The sequence below is a fragment of the Epinephelus fuscoguttatus genome, linkage group LG15, assembly GCF_011397635.1.
Source record: "Epinephelus fuscoguttatus linkage group LG15, E.fuscoguttatus.final_Chr_v1".
In the NCBI taxonomy this organism is placed as follows: Eukaryota; Metazoa; Chordata; class Actinopteri; order Perciformes; family Serranidae; genus Epinephelus; species Epinephelus fuscoguttatus.
In genome coordinates, this window is record NC_064766.1 from 12,327,002 (window position 1) to 12,347,832 (window position 20,831).

General features: G+C 40.3%; 1 protein-coding gene across 4 annotated transcripts in view; it reads left to right on the plus strand.

Moving 5' to 3' along the window:
• Nucleotides 1-20,831, plus strand: part of LOC125901705 (partitioning defective 3 homolog) — a 288,080-nt gene that overhangs the window by 32,385 nt on the left and 234,864 nt on the right. For all 4 annotated transcript variants that reach the window (XM_049597558.1, XM_049597562.1, XM_049597559.1 and 1 more), the window contains exon 2: nt 18,380-18,481. In XM_049597558.1, the coding sequence (XP_049453515.1) occupies nt 18,380-18,481 (102 nt within the window). The remainder of the gene's footprint in view (nt 1-18,379; nt 18,482-20,831) is intronic.

The following is a 20,831-nucleotide window of genomic DNA, read 5'->3' on the forward strand; positions in this document are numbered from 1 at the left end:
TAGAAGAATCACAGCAAGACGACTCTAGATATCAAACAAAAGCCAGAGACTATGTATTAAGTATTTTTAAGCTGTAAATTCAACACTTCTAAGCAGAGGAGAGAAGATAAATCTTATCTTGGAGCCGTACGGTGGAAAGATTATCCTTCTCTGTGCTGCTGCATCACGTCTGCTGCTGACTGTACCAAGAGTTGCATGCAAGTCTAGAATGCTCACTCCACAGCAAAATCCTAGACTAGAATGTCCCCAGATGTTCACTGCTCAACTTGAAGCAGTCTCAGTCAACTGAGGGGTCTCCAACTGATGATTCGAATCTGACATTCAGGGGGCAGCCCTAGTTTTGGGGAAGTTATGGAAAAGTTTTGAAAATTCATCTGTAACAATGGAGTAAGAAAAGGTTATGGATCATTGCTCATCGTATAGGATCTTCTGTCATGGATTCAGCTGTAGTGTTTGTGCTATGCTAACTAGGAATGTCCTGAGCAGAGTTATAGGATTGGGATCAGGCTTTTTTTCCTTTTTTTGATGGGCCGAAACAGAACAGAAACTCTCTGTATAAAGGGACATCTTGCAGGTGCACCACATCATTGAGATGGTCTCGTTTATTTTGACTTTTGACATTATACAAAGTAGTGTAGGAGAACTTACAATATACCAGGTTTTCCCACCTTCCTGCCTATGCAATTTTGTGTATCTTTGCAGTTGAATGATGAAGACGACTCATTTCTTCATTGAATCAATAGAGTTTCACAAACATGCCTAATTGATACAAGTTTCCTCATGTTACTCTTGTCTGCTCTGTGGGTGACAACACTCACAGAGGATCATGTGTCTTTGCTGCCGAGATAACTAATTTCCGATTCACCTGAACCAGTCGCCTCTGACTCAACCTCTGATTTTATCGCCTTCCTGTCTCTCTTGTTACTGCTTTTGTGGGCTTTCTCTTTGTCTCCATCTCTGTATCTGTGTGCTTTTCTATACCTCCCACTTTTTGTGGTTTTCCTCCACATTGGTAAAGATATCAAGAAAGAATAAAGCTTCATCTTGTCACAGGTGTTTTCTCAGATCAGCCTAGTCTAGTTCTGTCAGTAATCTTGTGAGGAAAGACATTCTTTTCTTTTTCTTTCTTTCTCAGCTGTCATGCTTCCGCTCTGTCCTCTCAGAGTCTCTCATCATGCATGAACATGTATTTCAGCCAAACCTGAAAATACAAGCAGAAGTTAGATTGAATTTTCTGACAGTAATATTGAGGATTAAAAGTGGAGGTATTCCAGGCTTCTTGGCTAATTATTTGTTCAAGCACTTTCTCTACCTTTCAGCTGAAGTTTTTCCAGTGTATTTATTTTATTTTAGGGTACTTATCGCCTTAGGCACATGTGGACTGTTGCCAGATTTAGTGCTCAGCTTTGAAAAGCCGTCTTAAGAGTTTGTGGATCTTTTTTTTTCACCACTTGGACTTGATTTCTGTCCCTCTCATTGATGGATCAAGAGCAGTTGGGCCAGGGGTGAATGTTGGCAAGCTGAAATCTGGCGTAACTGTAGACGCCACTCCAACGTGTGTCTTTAATTTACCTCCACATTTTCTCTGAGACTCTCCCTTTTTAAGAGCCCAAACTCAACAGTAATTTCCTACATTGTAATTGTCTCTGAGGACCAGGAGACTCGGGCCCAAGTAAGTTCAAGTAAGCGTTGGTCATTTTGTATTGTTAAGGCTGGATTTTTTTTAATAGGCTCTCAGCAGCATTTAAAGCCTTTACTGCTATTTCCGGTTCTGACAAGGTCAAAGGAATTTCTTTACACAGACAAGTAAATTATGTCTATGAAATTATGTTCAAAAGCAAAATTTTGTCCTCTTGAATTCCTGTCTGCATTCCAAAAAGTCTGATTCAGTCTCTCTAATGCCCAGTTTCCCGACACTGTGCAGCTTTTTTTCTGACAGCTGACTTATTTTACACAGAATTTTGCCAAATACCATTAACAACTGTTGTAATTCTTCCGAGTTGAACTCTAGGCAGGCAGGTATTATTACTTTTGACAGAATATTGACCACGACAGGTAGACTGTTTGACAGAATAATTTGTTAGAACAGTTTAACACAGTTGTCTAACAACACGACTGTCTGTTTGAATTGTCCTGATCCAGTAAAACTCTCACCTGGTGCTCCAGTGACGCCATAACAAGCACCATATGGTATTTGCAACTGCAGTAACATTGATGCTGTTATGTTTTTAGCAGCAGCCAAAGAACACTTAGTGCTCTCTCTGTGGGCTTAATGGAATGAAAGTGACAATTTGCTCTGATAAAAAGGCCTCAATTTATGAACATTACATGAAAAGATAGTTGTTAGTCTCTTCAGGAAGTGTTGTAACTAGCGGAAGCACCAAATATAGCCCAAATATTTCAGCATGTGATCTCCTCTAATCACTGTGTCACCGGCATCGTGACGCACTATGAATGACAACCACAGACTGCGTATTTGCATGGAGTTTCTTTCTGAATTAGTTGCATAAATCTTATCTGAATTTCCATGCTAATGCTGATAGATGAAGAAAGACATTTAGGAATCTCATTGTGATGATGCAACTTTAAGGCAATACTTGAAGCTGCAAACAAAGCCAGCAGCAGTTGTCAGAAAAGCTCATCAAAAGTTTACTGGCAGCCAGACGTTACGCCGCAGGCTGCTTTGTATCAATAGAGGCTTCTCTTGTACTATGCAGGATCCATTTAAGGTAGACCTGACCAATACAGTCTGATAAATTAAAGACCTTAAAAATGACTTGCTAGTCACAAACTTAGTTTTGTACAAGAGAGTGGAATTATGTGAGGAAATGTTTCATATTGTTTTAATGCCTGTGTCACAGTGTGTAACTGCACGCACTACAGATACACCATGACTCTAAAGGGGGAGTATACTTGTGCGGCAGAGCCGTAGCCTACGCACGTGGCCTATGCCGTTGTGAGCATTTATACTTGTGCGGTGGTGTGTCTGTGTCACTCCGCAGTTACACCTCCAAAACACTAGTTGGCGGTGGAGGTTTCTTTGAAGTGCTGTAAAGTTTAGTTGATCCAAAACACACATTAAACATGGCTTGCTAGAGACAAGTAGTACACAAGTACAAAAATCGACTTCAGTACAACTTGGAGCATTCACAGACAAAACACTTCTTTTTTTTTTGCTGGACACATTTTCCCCATAAATGCAACATGCTAATGTTTTTAGCACAAGCCTATGACATTTTACATTGTATAACTTAGCCTAGCGGCTGAAGCAGGGAAAACGTTAACATTTAACAAAGGTAACTTTACAAAATTCGGCTCTATTATAACTCAGAAGGTTTACGGACGACACAACTATCTTATACTAAAACAAATATAAGATGCTAACGTTATTAGCACAAGCTTATGGCAGTTTACATTGTATAAATTAGCCTAGCAACAAGCGGAGAGTTCCTTCTCTCATATAAAGCCAGGGTGAATCCCAAAGTATAAATCCCTAAAGGATAAATTGCACACAAGACTTATAATGCTATTTTTGTGGAGGCTTTATTGTATTCACAATTTATCGTTTCTTATCTGTGAAATTAAAGGGGGGGGGGGGGAGCGGGGGTCAGGCTACAGCGTTGGGTACAGCCCAGACTCTACGTCCATACAGAGGTACGGCATCGATTCGACGCAGAAGTACAAGTCCCGCATAAGACAATAGGTTTGTTGCTTCACTGTTATTGTAGTTTAGAAAATATACTTTCAACTCTTGGTTGCACTAAACAGGATTCTTTGTGTATTTTCAGCAGCTTTGTATCATAACAACATTTGCGGTTAGTATGTATAAGTGAACTACGATAAACTTCCCTCCATCTTACCAGGCCCAGATCTCTCGAGTCAAACTCTGATCAAATTGTAAAACTAGGCTTTGCTGATCAAATACTAACCAAATTTCTGTTACTGTGTTGCCTATTTATCAACGAACATAACATAAACATATTTCAGTGCACTGTTTGGCTGTAATATGAGAATTTGTGAACAGGAAGTGGCCGCTATACTGTTTGCTGTACTATAAAAACAGAAGCTGAAATAACTGAGATCAAAAGGTAAAACTAAACATTGCTGATCAAATATGAACCAAGATTTGGTAACTGAGTTGGCTGTTTATGGCCTCAGATATTTTCAGGAACCGACTTTATCTGACAGTGACACTGTAAATCTGAAATTCTTTTACCAGCCTGCCGCCATATTGTTTCCTGTGTCAAAACAGCCAAGCTTGCAAAAAAAGTTGCTCACCAGCAGGAGCGTTTATTGGTTTGATGCCTCGATGTGCATGCTGGTGGTTGTAGGGTTTCTACCTTTTGAGCAAAAGCGAACGCCACAGCCCTTTTTCTCTGTTTTCTCTGGTCACACAGCACCAATTTCAAAAGTATTTGCGTCTTCTTACGGCATAGACGGCTGGATTTTATGAAAAGACCATCTGTCCAGCAATGAAAACTCCTTCAACTGTTATTGTTTTACAAATCAAATGGCATAATACTTACGCTAATACATCATGGCAGAGATTTTACTCCAAATTAAAGAAAAGAAATAGTTCCTGTGAAAAGATGAAATAATGAAAGTGAAGAAAGTATTGGCAGCTGGTAATTGTTTTTTTGAAAAGTAAAAATGAGATTAGCATGCAGTTACCTCTCAATTCAGTTCAATTACAATATCATGTCATTACATTTTGATTTGGTTTTAAATGTTGCCAAAGAGTATGCATAGACAGATTGAGCTAAATAATAAAAACAGCAATAATTGCACACACCAATTTATAATACAGAAAGAAACAATTAATTTACAATAGTAAAAGACCAAGTGAGGAGCTCAGAATCTCTCCCAGTCCCCTCTGCTCTTATCTTATCTCTTTCAAACTAGTGTTTTGTGAGAAAACTCCCAGCCTCCCCTCTGATTCCATTGATTTTCTGCTCCAGTCAGTTCACATACAACCTGTGGGAAGGTCACCGTGGCATTGTGCTAGAAGACAGTGCGTTCAACTGTTGATCCTAAATGCTTCTACTCTGCTTTCCCCACGAAGCTGCTTAATGCTGTAGCAGAAGCTGAACGCAAATGAATTGATAAAGGTCCCAGTATGTGTTTGTGTCTTTGTATGGCACATGTATAGAATATGGCAAATCACACCTTCCTAACATCACTGCTCATCATTTTGCCAACCCAGCTGTGCTGTTTCAGAAATTTGAATGTGCTTTTTCCATCCACTGGCAGCTGATGGTTTCTGTCCGTGTCTCATGACACATGACATATTATATAGAAAGGTGGTAATGGTTTTTAGTGTGTTAACAAATGTGGTGCAGCTTGCAAAAACACTTGTAAAGCTTTTAAGGACTGATATGTTACAAAAAGATTAAAAGGTTTGATCTCCATCAGCAGCCGGTGTGAGGCTTTAAAAACCCCAAATTACTCTGATGGATTCCAGTTTTCCGTGTGGAACAACAGGGGAGAAGAGAGAGTGTCTGCTTAATGAAATATCCATTAGGATGACTCACTTTGTTTGGAGGCAAAACTGCAGACTCTTAAATCTCTCTCTTTCTCTGTCCTGTGAACCTCATTGTCCTCCTAACTTCCCAGCCCTGCGGACCTCCTCTATCCATCCTCTCCATCCTCTCTTCCTCTCAGTCCGCCTTGGGTTTCACTGCACAGGAGGTGGAAGTTAAAGACCTGCTGTGTGTTCATTATTCATCATGTTAATCAGGCTGCTTCTGTCCCTTTGCATCACATGTGAGATCCTCGTGTTCTTTTGCATTTTTCACAGGTTGCCTTTTTGTTTGGATTATTCTGCTTTGATGCTGTTAATCAGATGAGTAATTTATATGACGAGGAGCTCTCTGCTCCCACCACTGAATGCAAACTACGGCTCTCTCATGCTGAAGCTGAAGTAAAGACTTTCTTGTTTGTTCTCCTCGAAGCTTAACGTGCTGATTAATGGTACCTGCCGTAGTGTACTTGTAGATGGTGTAATTTTGACTATTTTTAGAGCGTAGTATGTTAAACTGTCAAGCGGTTGCCTGTTATGATCAGATACACGTCTTTCTCTGAATGGCCACATTGTTCTGTGTGAGGCTCAATGCCATTGAGGTGCTTACTTTTGCCAGCGTTTCTCTCTGGTTTCTGTCTCGGTTTTCATTCCCCCCCTCCGTTTCTGTTTTTCTGAGACAACAGCCACAAGACTAGTGGAGTTGAATGGTTGAATGAAAGGACACAAGGGTGAAACATGGATAGACTTAATGATAGAGCGGTAGGGCCTTGAGTATTGCAATAGCATTAATGGTTTGCAAAACTGCAAACTGGTTTGGACTTCTTAATGTTAAAAACAAAAACAGACTTCTGAGTATTGTTAAAGTGTGTCGTAAGGTGGTGGGTACCACTCTAAACGACCTCCCTCAGCTCTACAAGGCGAGAGCTTTAAGCAAGGCCCGGACAATCCTTGCTGAGCCATCTCACCCCTCTGGCTGTGGAGTTTAAGTTGCTTCCGTCTGGCCGCAGATACAGATTGCCTCGGTGCAGGACAATCAGACTTAAGAACTCTTTTGTTACTGCTGCCATCAACGTCCTCAATGAGTGACCAGTGTTTTGTCTATTATTGTATCTATCTATCATTTCCTCTCTGTAGTTTTGTTTTTTCTGTCTATTGTGTTTTAGATGTGATTGCTGCTGGCTGTACCACAATTTGCCCCTCGGGGATAATAAAGCTGAGTTTGACAGCTAAAGTAAAGAAGGCACCAGTCTGAGAAAGATTATATTTGAGCTCTTTACCAGAAACGATTTATGATTGTTAGTGTTATTGTTTGCCAGTGCACTTTATATGTCATCTGTTCTTTCTACATCGGGTTGTGTTGTTGTGCTAACTGACTAACTAGCGTCTTGAATCCAACCCGTCGGTCTCCCAGTTTATCTTTTTGAATGATGAATATAAACTACCGCCTCGCACTGCTATGGAGAGTTATTTTCTTTCACACAGGCACGTAACGTACCTGCTAGTTGGCCGTTGGCTGTAGTCTTTGCGGTATGTTCAAGTGCAACTTTCTGGTTGAGACACAGGCGATGTGAGGTGTCAGCCCTCATTGAAGCTATTTGTTTGATTTCAGTTTGTTGTGTCTGGGCCTTTAGTGTCACAAGAGGATGTCACTACCTGTAAAGTGTAGTGATCTTTAGCGGTCTCTTTGCAGCACGAGACATAACTTTTGAATATGCGAAAATAGGAAGTCTGACTGAAACATGAACTCCCTTAAATTAAATCTGGGAAGAACCCCAAACATTTAACCCTAATACTGTATGACTTGTTATTAAGATCTGTGGTAGTAAATTCAGATTCAGGGAGAGACTGTTACATGGAAAGAGTCAGAGACAAGGACACATGGAGAAGGAAAAGGAGAACACACAGCAAGGAAGTGCCTGGGCTCTTGGATGCAGTGCAAGACCTTTGGCAGCTTCCCCTCTCCTCTCTGGCTGTGTTTTTGTGGCCTGTCACCTTTATTGAAACCTCTAACCCCTCCCTCCCATCCTAACTGAATATTTATAACTAAGGACCACAGCCTTTGCCCCGCACATATACAGACAGCCCGGCACAGCGGGACTGGGCAGTTGTTAATTCTGCAGAGTAAATGGCAAGCAATGAGTCTGGCAGCAGTCCAGGCCCTTGAATTCCACTTGACACTTACATGGAGAGGAATGTTTGGCACTTGAATTGGGTAGGACTGACGCTGCTATGCAGTAGATCAGAGTGATGTCAATGCTGACATCGATGACACATATTCATTTTTGCAAGTGTCTGGCTTTGCACCTGAAAGTTTACATTTTGTCTGTAGTCACGTTCTTTTATAGAGATGCCACATGTTGCACCTTTTAAAGATCAGTGTATCAATCTAAGAGGTCTTAAAATAATAACAGTAATCAAATGAGACAGTTTGCCAACACTGCTGTTAGTGCTGGAGTTTAATTTGATGGGGATCTAATGAGTTTTAATTTGGGAGTCTTGAACTTGTTATTTTCAATCCTCAAATTCTTCTGAAATTGGTAGTTTTAAGTCGACTGGAAAACTGACAACTCATGAAATTATAATGAGACTACACACAGTGTACACACATGTATAAATATGTACTCACTGAGTGGTTGTTTTTTTTCATCACTACGCCACACTGACACATCTGTCTTTGTACAGAAATGTGTCTGTGGTTGTACATGCATCACCTAGCACTTGAACGGCATTTCCCAATATCCGCCTCTCTTCTCACTGGTGTCATTTATACTTAAATGAAAGGGTCTTTTGTGTCTTACTTCAACCTTGCTGTGACCCCGCAGTGAAGGTCACATGCAGTGGTGTATGCCTGCCGTGGCTGTGTACACATCCGAGCATCACAAGAGATTGAAAGGGGATTTGTCTAGCTTGATAAGCAGAGCAGAGATGTTTGTTCACTAGATAAAGTAGTCAGATATTCTCTGTTTATCAAACTGATTCCTCACATGGACGTGAACACATTTTTCAAAAGGTTTTAAGTTATCAGCTCTTTTTGAGACATTCTTTAAGGCCTTACGGAAACAAGTAGTAGTTAACCTTTATTTATTCAGGGAGGGTTCGCTTCAAAAACAAGCTTTTTTCCAGCAGCTTCATATTTTTACAGTCACACCTGAGCTGCCCTGCTACAACAACATCTTCCATTGAGGCTTTTGGAAGAGAGCAGTTGGGCGTTTAGTTTCTTTTCAGATGTCAAGACCAGATTACCTCATCAAATCTTATGTTGACATGAGTTCAAACATAGTTTTATTAAAACTTGAATATTGTTGTGTAAGATACAATTAAAGTGTTTGTTGCAGCGTACTTACATGCCCCACTTCAACTTTCTTGGAGGACTTTTTTCATTACCAGCAGGCCTCTAAGCTGCAGCCCAGCTTTCCCCACATTACAAGAATTCTCTCTTTTTTATTCCACAGTAAAACAAGAAGTTTGTAAGGGTGACATAAACTTCCACTGTAGTTTTTTTTATTGTCTTAATGGTTCTTTTATAGTTCCTCTTTTAAGCATATGTTTTATCTCGCTGTGGAATATATTTTAATGTTTAAGCTCTAAGGTTGTTTTGAGTTTATATCTTATGCTTTTATTAGCAAAGCTAGGGACTCCAGTCACATGAATTGGACTCCAGTCATTAATCTTGGCTTGAGACCCTGCGGGATGCGGGACTTAAAAACCAAGTGAGTGTTACTCGGGACGTACAAAGCAAACACTTTGTTGCACCTCTGGTTCGGCAGCATTAGTTGATGAGAGCAGGAGTGCTGTCATTGCCATCATTTTTATGGATAAATAAATTGGACGTTAGGATTTGAATTGCAGGTTTAGCTAATGTAACTATAGCTGAAGTAAGCATTTCATTTATTCCCTTCTTTTTGCGCTAAGATAATTTTAATTTTGAGAGAAGTAACTTATCACAGCACTTGTTTTGTATGTGCTACTGCAGGTACAACCAAAGGCAGGCCTGGGGGCCAATCATGGCTTGTGGACCAATTTAAAAGGCCCGTGCCTTGTTCAATATACTGTTTGTGGTCCACTACAAAATATTAGTTGATCAAGTAACATCACTTAGCATTTCTTTCCGTTCACCTCCTGATGGCAAATTTTAATAAACAGATGGTAAACAGCTAAATGGTTACCTAACAGCAGACATTTCCTGTTAGGTAGCAGATGTGACCACAGCAAAGTAGGGGTGTAACAAAATATCGATACACTCGAGTATCGCGATTTTATGTTTGGTGATACTATATCGATTCCCAAAATTGGTGATACATTTTTAGTAGTTTGTGGGAGTGGTTCATTTTGTGTTGGGTTTAAACCTCTTACTGTTAGATAGCAGTGCTGTAATCTGTCTTCAGCCGTTTGACCCTCCCACCCCAGCGTAATAACGTATTGCTAGCTAGTTACGGGGCTGTGATAAAAACAGTTCCTAATGTTATGATTGCATTAAAAAGTTAACTTCTTTTACTCAAATTTCATGCATATAATGGACTGTTCTCTGTCACAGTTTTCCTAGAACTAGATTGAAACATACCACAATATAAAGTATCACCTTGAGTACAGTATTGCGATGTATTTAATCGTAACCCTTGTATCGTGATACAAATCGTATCACCAGATTCTTGACACAGCCCTACAGCAAAGAATTGTAAAGTGAGGGCGGCTGCTCTCGTGAGGGGTGGAAAGTTGATTCGTTTTTGTTGAAAGATGAAACTGTTTACTTTGTCTCATTTGTACAAGATTTTTTCTAATAACCCATATGCTGCGAAAATCAGCTGGCCCCCAAGTGTTTTCACATTATCTAATCTGGCCCCCCAGCCAAGAAAAGTTTGGACACCCCTGTTCTACTAAACATGGAAAATGGTAAACTGTTAGTTCACCCTCATTTTGGTGGAGTTCTCAGGGGCAGAGATCTCAAAACAAAACCAAACTACCAGCACTGTTAGATACCGCTTGTGGTTAAAGGAAAATACTGATACTGTAGTGTGAACTGCAGACACTGACCCCTTAAAGTGACAAAACATCAGCAAGGGATCTTCATGAAATTTACCATTTCATGTGAGTGCTACAAGAGGTTTTACACACACACACACACACACACACGCACTGAGTGACAATAAGCCTACTGTATGTTCTTAATCCATCGTTCATTAGTGTTGCCTGCTGTGAGGATAAAGCATGTGTTGGCACAGATTGTATTAGCTTTAGTGTATTCTTCTTAATCACCACAAGATAAGTGTCACACTGTCTTAATTTTAGCAGCTTCCACCATTTCATTGCCTTGAAGTGACTCCCTCAGTCTCCATCTGGCCGCGGTGTAAAATACAAACCCTTCCTGCTCTAAATCCTAAATCTACAATCACTTAATTATTCTTTCAGATCTTCCCTGTGTTTTCTGCACCATCCATTCTAACCACATTGGGCGGGGGGAGGCTGCGGCAAAATGCATTTTTTAGCGATGCCAAGCACTCAGGAGAGCACAAAACGGTGTCACACTAAACTTGCAAATTAAGTTACACATGGAATGAGTTTTGATCTGCTGTAAACCCGCATCAGTGCAGCGCTGCAGGGTTCTACTGAGCCGGGTAGATAGGCGAAGGATTCCCAGAGAGAGGCCACTGCAGCGCTTTTGAATATGTAAAAGAGTCTTAATGTGTGTCAAGTGCAGGACAGCATTCTGTTAAAGTTTTATAAGGACAAAGAGGGGGAGGAAGAGCGTGAGACGTAAATGGTAGAGTGTGAGGGTGATAGCTGTAGTGCTGTGAAAGAAACCAGGATGTATACTTGGAATATGAATAAGTTCAGTTCAGTTAAACTTAAGTTATTTCTATGAAAAAGTTTTTACCTTCATCTGCCTCAGAATTGTTTGTTGAACAAAAATACTGCATGCCCAAAACTTGGACCTCCCCATGCACCTCCCTTTTTTTACGGTGCTGTTACAGAGCAGCAAACACCTCAGGACTGTTTGGCTGTCTGTTATGAAGTGCTGGGCTTTCCCCGCAGCCCGTGTCTCAGCTTTGGCCCGCTTCCAGGTTTTTTTGGGCTGATGACGGCCACAGCAGGCGATGCAGTCTTTGATCTCACTTCAGATCTGTCTTTAGTTTCTGAGCAGATCTTCAGATAAAGGCCTGCCAGATCAGTGTCATTGGAATCTCAGTTAGGCCCAGAGGGAGCAGGCGGGATCGAGAAAGTGGATGTGGAGTTAAGAAATTTGTACTGTTTGTACTGTTTTTCAAATATCAGATAAGACATACAGGCCTTTGAGTCAAATGTATAAGTCGTCCATATAAGTGGTGATACACACAGCAGATCTCTCTGTACGTGTGATTACGTCTTTGGCATGCTTTAAACTTGTTTACTATGCAACCCGGTCTCCTGTCATAAGTTTGGCTCTGTGACATTTGCTGTGAGCTATTTTTACCAGATGAACTTGGCTCCGCAGATTGACACAATAACACACACACACACACAACATTTGACACACTCTTTGATGTGGCCTGCCCTGCCCAGTCCCAACAGACACATACTATAGGAACCTAAGATCGGCAGCCACCACACATAGTAAGCCCACACAGAGTCATACATCAACACTATCATAACACCACTCAAATCTAAACTTAGGACAGCCTGAGGTCTCCAGTCTGGAATCCTCATGACTTATTGTTGTTTGTGTGCATGGTGTGTAAGACCCCATTCAGATATTTCAGGGCACGTGTTACATACTGCATCTGATTTGGTCTAGTTGAATTGAAATAATCATAATTTTCATTTTATCCTCTAAATGTGTTGGCGCATTTTTACTTTCAAAAAATGACTGTAATACACTTTATTTTATATAATATGTGAGGGGATGGGTGTGGGGCGTCCCTTTGTGATTTGTGTCCCCTCTTTTTTGAGGTTTTTGTGGGTCCGTGAATGCAGCATAGGTGGAACTACCCTGCCTTCAGCAGCACTGTGAGTTGAGTTTGACTTGCAGGGTGGCGTATTGGTCAGTCTATGAGTTTGTGTTTGGATCGATCAGAGCTGATCAGATCATATTGATAGATTAGAAAGCAAACTTTTGTTGGCATTACACATGTAAGTCCCAGCACTGGACCTCAAAGTGCACATTTTTCATGGGAACCCAGCCAGTATTATCCAAAGAAGGTTGAAAAACGACAGACAACACTTAAATAAGAGCGCTGTCATTTTAGGAAATACATGCTTATTAATATCAATGTCATGCAGTTGCAACTAAATGAGTGATATAGTTTTATATGTCAGTATGGACGCAACAGTTTGTCTTCTATTATTCTACTAAAACCAAAGAAATGTTATATCTCAGGTTTTTAGTTTGTGAACAACAGTTACTCAGATTTAGATTAAGATTCTGTGTAAAATATATATAGTACAACAAAATAAAGTCAACCACACCTCTAAAGTAGCCTTGACATTCAAACAGTTGCCAAATAAAAAAAATCTCTCTCCAACCTCTCCATCACCACCTCCCCCGTCATGGAGTCAGGAGCACTTTCCCTGTAAGTTATGCTTCTTGTTGCTGTGCGTAATGGTATAACATCATTCCCCCAACAAGTTGGAATAGTTCCATTACCATTATAGATGATAAAAATATACCACAGGAGGAGAATTTTGGCTTGAACTGGAAATATTTTTTAATCTTGGGAGCAGTTTTTGCCCCTTTATCATGAACTTTAGGGGCATTCTGAGATTTCTCAGGGCATTTTGCCCTCACCCTCATTAATTTCTGATACTGGGAGATTGAGAATTAGAGGTAAACATTAACAACTGAAATTATTTAAAGTGTGTGGATCATTATGTATTGTTTGCCAGTTATTATCAATCCTCCAGCCTCCACTGTTTAATAATGTTCATGTTTTCACATTATTAGCTGACCATCTCTCCTAAAATGAAACTTTTTACAAGGTTTTTATGCAGTTGTTTATTAGATTTTTTACAGCGTCACAGCTGGCGCTCTGTAGCTTAGTCCTGTAAATGGTTTGTATCGCCTGTATTCAACATCTCTCCGTCTTCATCACCCGAGTCAGCAGACGAACTGGAGTAAGATGTGGTGACCACTTCTTCACACAGCTGAACAAAATCCCGAATGCTGCTCATGACAGAATCGTCAGTGTCAAACTCGGCCCATCGCTGTGTGATGTGACAGAAGATAATGTGGAGGATGAAAAGGATGTTAAGGATGGAAGATGACATGGAGGGTGAAGATGAAGTGGAGGAGGAAGATGTGCTGACGACTTCTTCATACAGCTGGACAAAATCCTGAATGCTGCTCAGGGCAGAATTGCCGATGTCGCAGCTGGGCCCATCCCTGTGCAATGTGACTGAAGGTGACGTGGAGAGAGACGTTTCCAAAGCACTGTCGTAATAGTCCTGGTAGAGACTCCATTCTGAATCTTCACTGTTGGAGTCAAAGCTCTGCAATATCTCCTCCTCCATGTACTGTTGGAAAACAGTTTTAAAACATTGTGGCTCTAGTAACTGGAAGATTTGTATTGGGACATATTATACACTAATTAATTGATTAATTGAAAGACTTCTTGATGGATAAATCTTAAGCTCTCCTACCTGCATATCCATCATTATGTTGTTGCAGTAGATGTGTTCAAAGGACTTTAGACTGTTGTGCAGGTGGACAAGCTCCAGGTAATTCAACTCATCGTCGTCATCATTTTCGCTGTCACTGAAGTTCTTCCCAGCCTCATAGTCGATCTCATCTGACTGGAAGTCTAATGTTAAATCTTCCAGAGACATTTTTGTATCCGTTTTGTGTCCAGCACCCTGTTGGGAGCATGTGTTAATATGCAAATGTATAGATGTAATCGGAACCAGTGTTGCCACAGTAAATTCAAACTGTTTATTGTGCTTGACAACCATTTGGTGCTTAGATTTAAAAAAAGGCTTGTTGAGTAATGGACTGCTGTTGGATGGTCTGCAGAGTTTTTTGGTATCATCTGGGGCACATGTGACACAACTGATGTGTTGTAATAGTATTAATAGTAGTAATAGTATTAATAGTAGTAATAGTATTTCCATCTTATCTGCTCTGTTTGGGCAAATTGTTACTTTAAAAAAAGAGCACAAACTACACTTTGTTTTTATGTTTTATGGGGAAAAACGTGGTACATTTTTCCTCATTCATAAATAGACATTACAGGGTTTGTTGTGAGAAAATGTCATGTCCTGTGTCATGTTCTTCTGCCGTAAATCAACTTGTTAAGGTTGTCAGGTTTTTGGAAGATGCCTTAGTTCATACAAAACAAAAACCTGAAATGTATTTCGACTAAATAGAATCAGAGACAGTAAATGTGCCTTCTCTCCCACAACACCTAACAGACAGATGTTGGACTGTGAAAAAGCAGCTGGACACGCTGGCCCTTTTCTTTTACATAGCTAGGGAAGCAAGAAAATGACAGACAAATTTAGAACAAGCTTTTACACACACACACACACACGCCTTCAGCCACTTGTTTGCGTTGCTCTGTCGACTGATGCAGATCTACTGAACGTTGGCTACTTCCTGCATTTCTGTGTCAGATAAGAACTTAACAGCTTAGCTCTGATTTCCAGAAGCTTTGCTCTGAAGGGACCAGCTGTTTTTTAACCTTAAGCTTTAAGTAACATTTTGTTGATTATTTGTCTATGGCAACATTCTTCTGCCAAAGAATCTGTAGAAGAATCGGTTTATAGTTATAAAGACATGACCTACGGCTGAAGATAGGCACGCTCTGTCCATGTTTGTTTACAGACAATCTACAAGACTGTGTGCCACTTTTATTACATACAAGAGCCTCGTCACCAGTAAATGATGACATGGAATTTTTCACTCCTGTCCCATCCCAGCCCCGAAGGAATGACTTCCGTCCCATCCTGTTCTCATGTTGTGTTTTTAGATAGTTAACAAAATAGTATTTATTCATTTTAGAACTGCATATTTTTATATAAAAACCAAGCAAATTCAATCAGCTATACAGTAATGCATAGTGCTAAATTAACTCCTGACATAGTTAGGATAACTGCTACATCTATGTTTCAAATTTGCTCACTGGTAACATAATGGGAATTACCATCAACTCGCTAACGGAAATTAGCACAGCTACTGCACTGATACTATCCATATAAACGATCCATTTTACGTCACGTTTAACATAAAACGTGCTCACACTTAAAGGTATATACTTCCTATGATCTGTGGAAACAAACTTTAGCTGTTAACTGCCGTCACAGTCACAGAATACACGCCCATCTCGCCTAAATCCCACAGGGATCAGCCTCTAGTTGTCAGGACAACATAAACATAAAAAAACCTTCCCCACAAGAATCTTTGTATCCCGGTATCTAGAAAAACAGAACGTATGTAGAACTGTAAACCTCTAGTTTCTTCAAATATAGGGCATTCATTTACGTGGGAAAGAGATCTGTGCGTTTCTGTGTCTGTGTGTAAATTCAGATTTTCTCTCTCAGCTCCGTCAGCAGTGATCCTCAGGGTCTCTGTGCCGGGGGTTACACTAAGTGACACAAGCTGTCACAAACCGTGACATCTGTCGCAGCAGTCTGACAGTCTGTGTATGTCGCTGACAGGAAACAACACAGAGAAAATTCTAATGTGAGTTCTTCTCTCCTCCTTTGAAGTTACATCCTCTCAGCTTTGTGTCTCTTTGGCTCCACTTGTAATTTCAGTGTCAAATCTTTCTGTGTAGGTTTCTAACTTAAAAACAAATCTTTGGGAGTTGCAAAGGTACAAGTAGTCTTGTCCACATTTTCTTTTAAAAGGACTTACTTGAGATCAACAGTCAGTCGAAAAGTTTGGGCAGTGCTTTTTTAGGCTACTCCATATTTGCTTCCATAGCATATACCTATTTAAGATGTATCTTAAACACTCAAAATACTTTGCCCATATGTAGTCTGAACCGTTCTGCCAGAATGTTAAAGCTTTCATTAACCAGCAATATCATAAGTCATAGAATATTAAAATAGACATTTATGAAAAGAAAGATTTATCACTTAATTCCCTGTTAGTAACTCCTCCTTAAAGAAAGCACTGCTGGAAAGATGGTCCTTTCATAAAAGTGGGCTGACTATGCAATAGAAAGGCGCAGATACTTTTGAGACTGGTGCAGCATGACCAAAGAAAACAGAGGAAAAGAGCTGTTGCATTCGTTTTTGCTCAATAGGTAGAAAACCTACAACTACCCGAATGCACTGTGCCACAGCAGAACAATAAAACCTCCCGCTGGTGGGTGGTGTAATGCGAGCTTATCCGTTTTGCCACAGGAATTAATGTGGCAAACAAACCAACCAACAATTTCAAATTATTTTAAACAGGAAGTGAAAGTATGCTTCTGGAAACATTTTAGAGAGAGATGGCGGGCATTCAGTACTACCCACATTTTCATGAGAGAAATTTGGGTGAAAACTGGCAAAGTGTCCCTTTAAGAGCAGATTTCTTTTGCCTTTCTTTCTGCCTACATTCCCTATACCTCCAACTGTCCTCCACCCCTTTTCCTTTTTCTCTCCTCCTTATGCTTTTTCAAATGTCTCCCTTTCTTTCTCCCAGCGTTATTTTGTGAGTCAAACTCAACAGTGTGTTATTAAAAGTGTTATTATCTCCCCCTATAATGTCTGTGGTGCCCTTTGCAGTGAGCTATATGTTTTGCAATGGACTGGAAACTGTACAAGTGGGTAATGAGGCTGTAACCCTCGGGGCTACTGTGTGTGGGTTGAACCCCAAGCAGTCACGGCTTGTCTCATAACTTTGCCAAATGATGCCTACACACTCTTAGTCCTTAGCGTTTTTACAGACATGCACTTGCATTAATGATCACTTTACGCATACTGTCTGCAGTAAAGTGTACAATCATATTTTATATATTTGTACATGTGCTTTTGTGTGTCAAGATGCCGAGGTGAATTTTCACAATTATCTAGCATCTGTAATTCCCATTTATGACTGTGCTTACTGTGATGAAAGGAACATTATACCTTTTATTGCCTTATTTTACCATATCTGTCAGAATGCTGTGTGTAAAGCACTTTGATCTGCACTTTTGTGCAAATACAAAAACTTTCTCTGTTGTGCTGTGATTCTTGTCTCTCCCCACCTCTATCCCCCTCATTAGATTCTTTAATCTTTCCTCTTGTACTACTCTTGTGTGACCTTTGCGTGTGTTTTTCATGTCAAAGCATTTGACAAGAAATTGGATTCAATTATACAGTAGATATGGCAGAGATTCCCCCCGCGGCCCTGGTGATTGTGAACGTCCTTCTTGAAGAGCCGACAATGACAAAATAAATATCGTGCTTAAATGCCTGTTTGAAGTTTGTACTTATAGGGTTTAAGCTTTTATTTATACCTCACTTCTTAAGGAGTGCTGCCTGTCAAATCGTTCTACAACCCTTTAATCAGTCCTCCAGCTATTAGTCTTAGTTTTCACAAACTCCGCGTTTACAAATCATTTCATACTGCACGTATGTCTAAAATGTTGGTACACATTGTAGATTATCTTGAATTCGATTTTCATAGTCATTGAGTTTCTCGCTTCCTTGATGCGCTTTCATCTTTGCATTCATATTAATAATCTTCGCTGAATCCCCAGCTGCTTGGCTGAAATACGTGAATCACTCAAGTTTCACTGTCATAATCATGTTATTGTAATGCACATAATGTCCATTTGGATGTGTGAAGTTCAAATGCATTTAATTGCCACAGCAATTGTGCGTGTGTCAGTTAATGTCAAATCATTGTGTTTGATATTCACCTCATTTTTGACTGTAGATGGTTTTAAATGTCTCTTTCTTGTCCCCCTGTTTTCCCAGGATGCCAGTTACTGGCTGCAGGTCCACCGATTGGAGCACGGTGATGGCGGCATCCTCGACCTAGACGATGTACTCTGCGATGTGGCCGACGACAAAGACAGGGTGAGTGATGCTTGGGTTAGGAGATGTGAATGAAGGTGAAAACAAAAGCTTTAGTGGTTATTTCCCATCATCCTCTGTTGCTCCAGAGCTTGATCAGGGCTCCTTGGAAATGTTGATGGCATTACAAACATGTGTTCAAAGTCTGTTTCTTTCATTAGCGGCACATTCGGAGAATGTTGTGCTTGTCTGCTAGCACTCCTGAATGGTACATCATGTGAGTGTTTTGCAAAAACATTGCGTAATACTGAGACACATGAGGGACTGATGAAGCAGAGTTTCATTAAACCTTATTTTTTGTTGCTGTCCAAGCTAGAGGAAGTGCTTCCTCATCAGATAAGAATATTTTTGTGTACCAGAGCAGCTCTTATCAGTGTCTTAGCTTTCAATAATAGCACTGTTTACCATCTCTTTGATGAGTGAATGCCTCTTTATGTTTATGTTAGCCTTACATATCTTCTCTGTTCATCTGTGTACAGAAAATAGGTCTAGGACTGTCTGTGCTTCGTTTAAGAAATACTCCTGGAACTAGGAGTTTCATTAAATCAGGTTTATCAATGCACTTTTGATTGACATTTTGACACATTGCAGTCTGGGAAATTGGCAAGCAGCCTGTCCTCCTCATACATATGGCCCCGGAAAGTTAATTTTCTGTAGACTGTAGACTGCAGATCAGGTAAAACTTACACTGGTCTGACTTCAGGCTTTGAACTTGGCAGTGTCATACGCCTGACAGTCATACTTCCTCACGGCCTGGTTCATCCATCGCCTGTGGTGCTGTATAAGAGAGAAAAGCTCATCCTGACTGACAGCCAGAAGGTCGCAGGGTCACATTCTCAACTGTGGTCAAATATTTAAGTAGATTCCCTCGAAAGACTAAAAGGTGTCGAAGCATGTTTTACATCAAGAAAGCTCCACGAATTGTTAGACTTGTTAGAGTTGTAAATTAGGTTAATGAACAGCTGCTGAGAGGACTGCATTTACAACCAAAGGTGACAAGTAGGATATGGAGGGAAATTTGCTTGTACCCTAAACTTAATTTTTTTCTCCAAAATGTAGTGGCTTCATCCTCTTCATTGTGAGTAATTGCGCATATTTTAGGCTTGTGTGATAGTTTATAAACCAAAGGACTAGTCAAAAAAGTAACTGGTAGATTTATCCACAGTGATCCTTAGCTGCAGTCTTTATGTTAGCAGCAAGACTGACAAGAATAGTCTTTCATTGTGCTCATTTCCTTATGTAAATCAAAACAAAAAAAACAGCTATTATGGAAGGAGACACATCCCTGTGGGTCTGGTTCTTTGTGAAACAGTAGGACTGGCATACCATTGTAACCACACTCGTTTTTATTCAGTAATTATACAGTACCAGTGCTATGGAGTTAATCTGACAGTGTTTTGCCCAAGGATAGAAAATATAATCAGACGATAATTCTTTGTGGGAGCTGGTCCATTAGCAGTGGAATTCTGCTGCCACACAGACATCATGTAACATGTTTTCAGAGGTTGTTTTCTTACATGACGCAGGAGTTTCTGAAATTATATGGACACATTTTGGAACGTCTTTCAAAGCCCTAATATGAAATATAACTCAAGCAGAGCTTAAAGTTAAGTAAGAATTTCTAGTGTGTAAAAAATATTTGACCTTCTGCAGCTTGAAGGGTGTTGAGCTTAAAGGAATTTTTTACTACGCTGGTGGCCAGCGCTCTCTTGCTACTGTGTCAGCCTCATGTTTATAGGCCTCCAGGTGTGAGCGTGTATGTGCACGTGTGTCAATGAGTGCGGGTAGGTGTGTACCTTCTTGTCGAGCTGTCACCGTGCTATCTCTTCACATCTCTCTCTCTCTCCGTACCCCTTTCTCTTGCGTCCCTGAAGGCGTTTTCCACTGCAGGGAATGTGTGGATTTCATACATGACAGCCCTGTTGACACAATTCTACATTGCTGCTTTGACACCAAACCCTTTGGAGATCAGTGTATGCTTTGGTTTTCTGCACAGTTCAAATGTCCATAATAATAATAATGATAATAAAAAAACATCAAAATAAAAACTATTTAAAAACTTATGTGTGATGCTGAGTGGCAGTGAGTGATGGACCTCCAACAAAAGGTTTCTGTTGTACACTGCATAAGATAACGGCAGAAGCTACTTGGGTGTCACCCATTGGTTTTTGAACAGTGGTCATGAATGGGGAAATAAGATATAGAGTCCAAAACAGTGTTTCGTACCAGGCTTTAAACAGAGTTATTTCTGCTGTAAAGTCGGACACTTTTACATGGGTGTCAACGTGGATTTACGGGAGCCAGCCTCAAGTGGCCGTTAAGAGAACTGCAGTTTTTGGCACTTCCGTGTTGG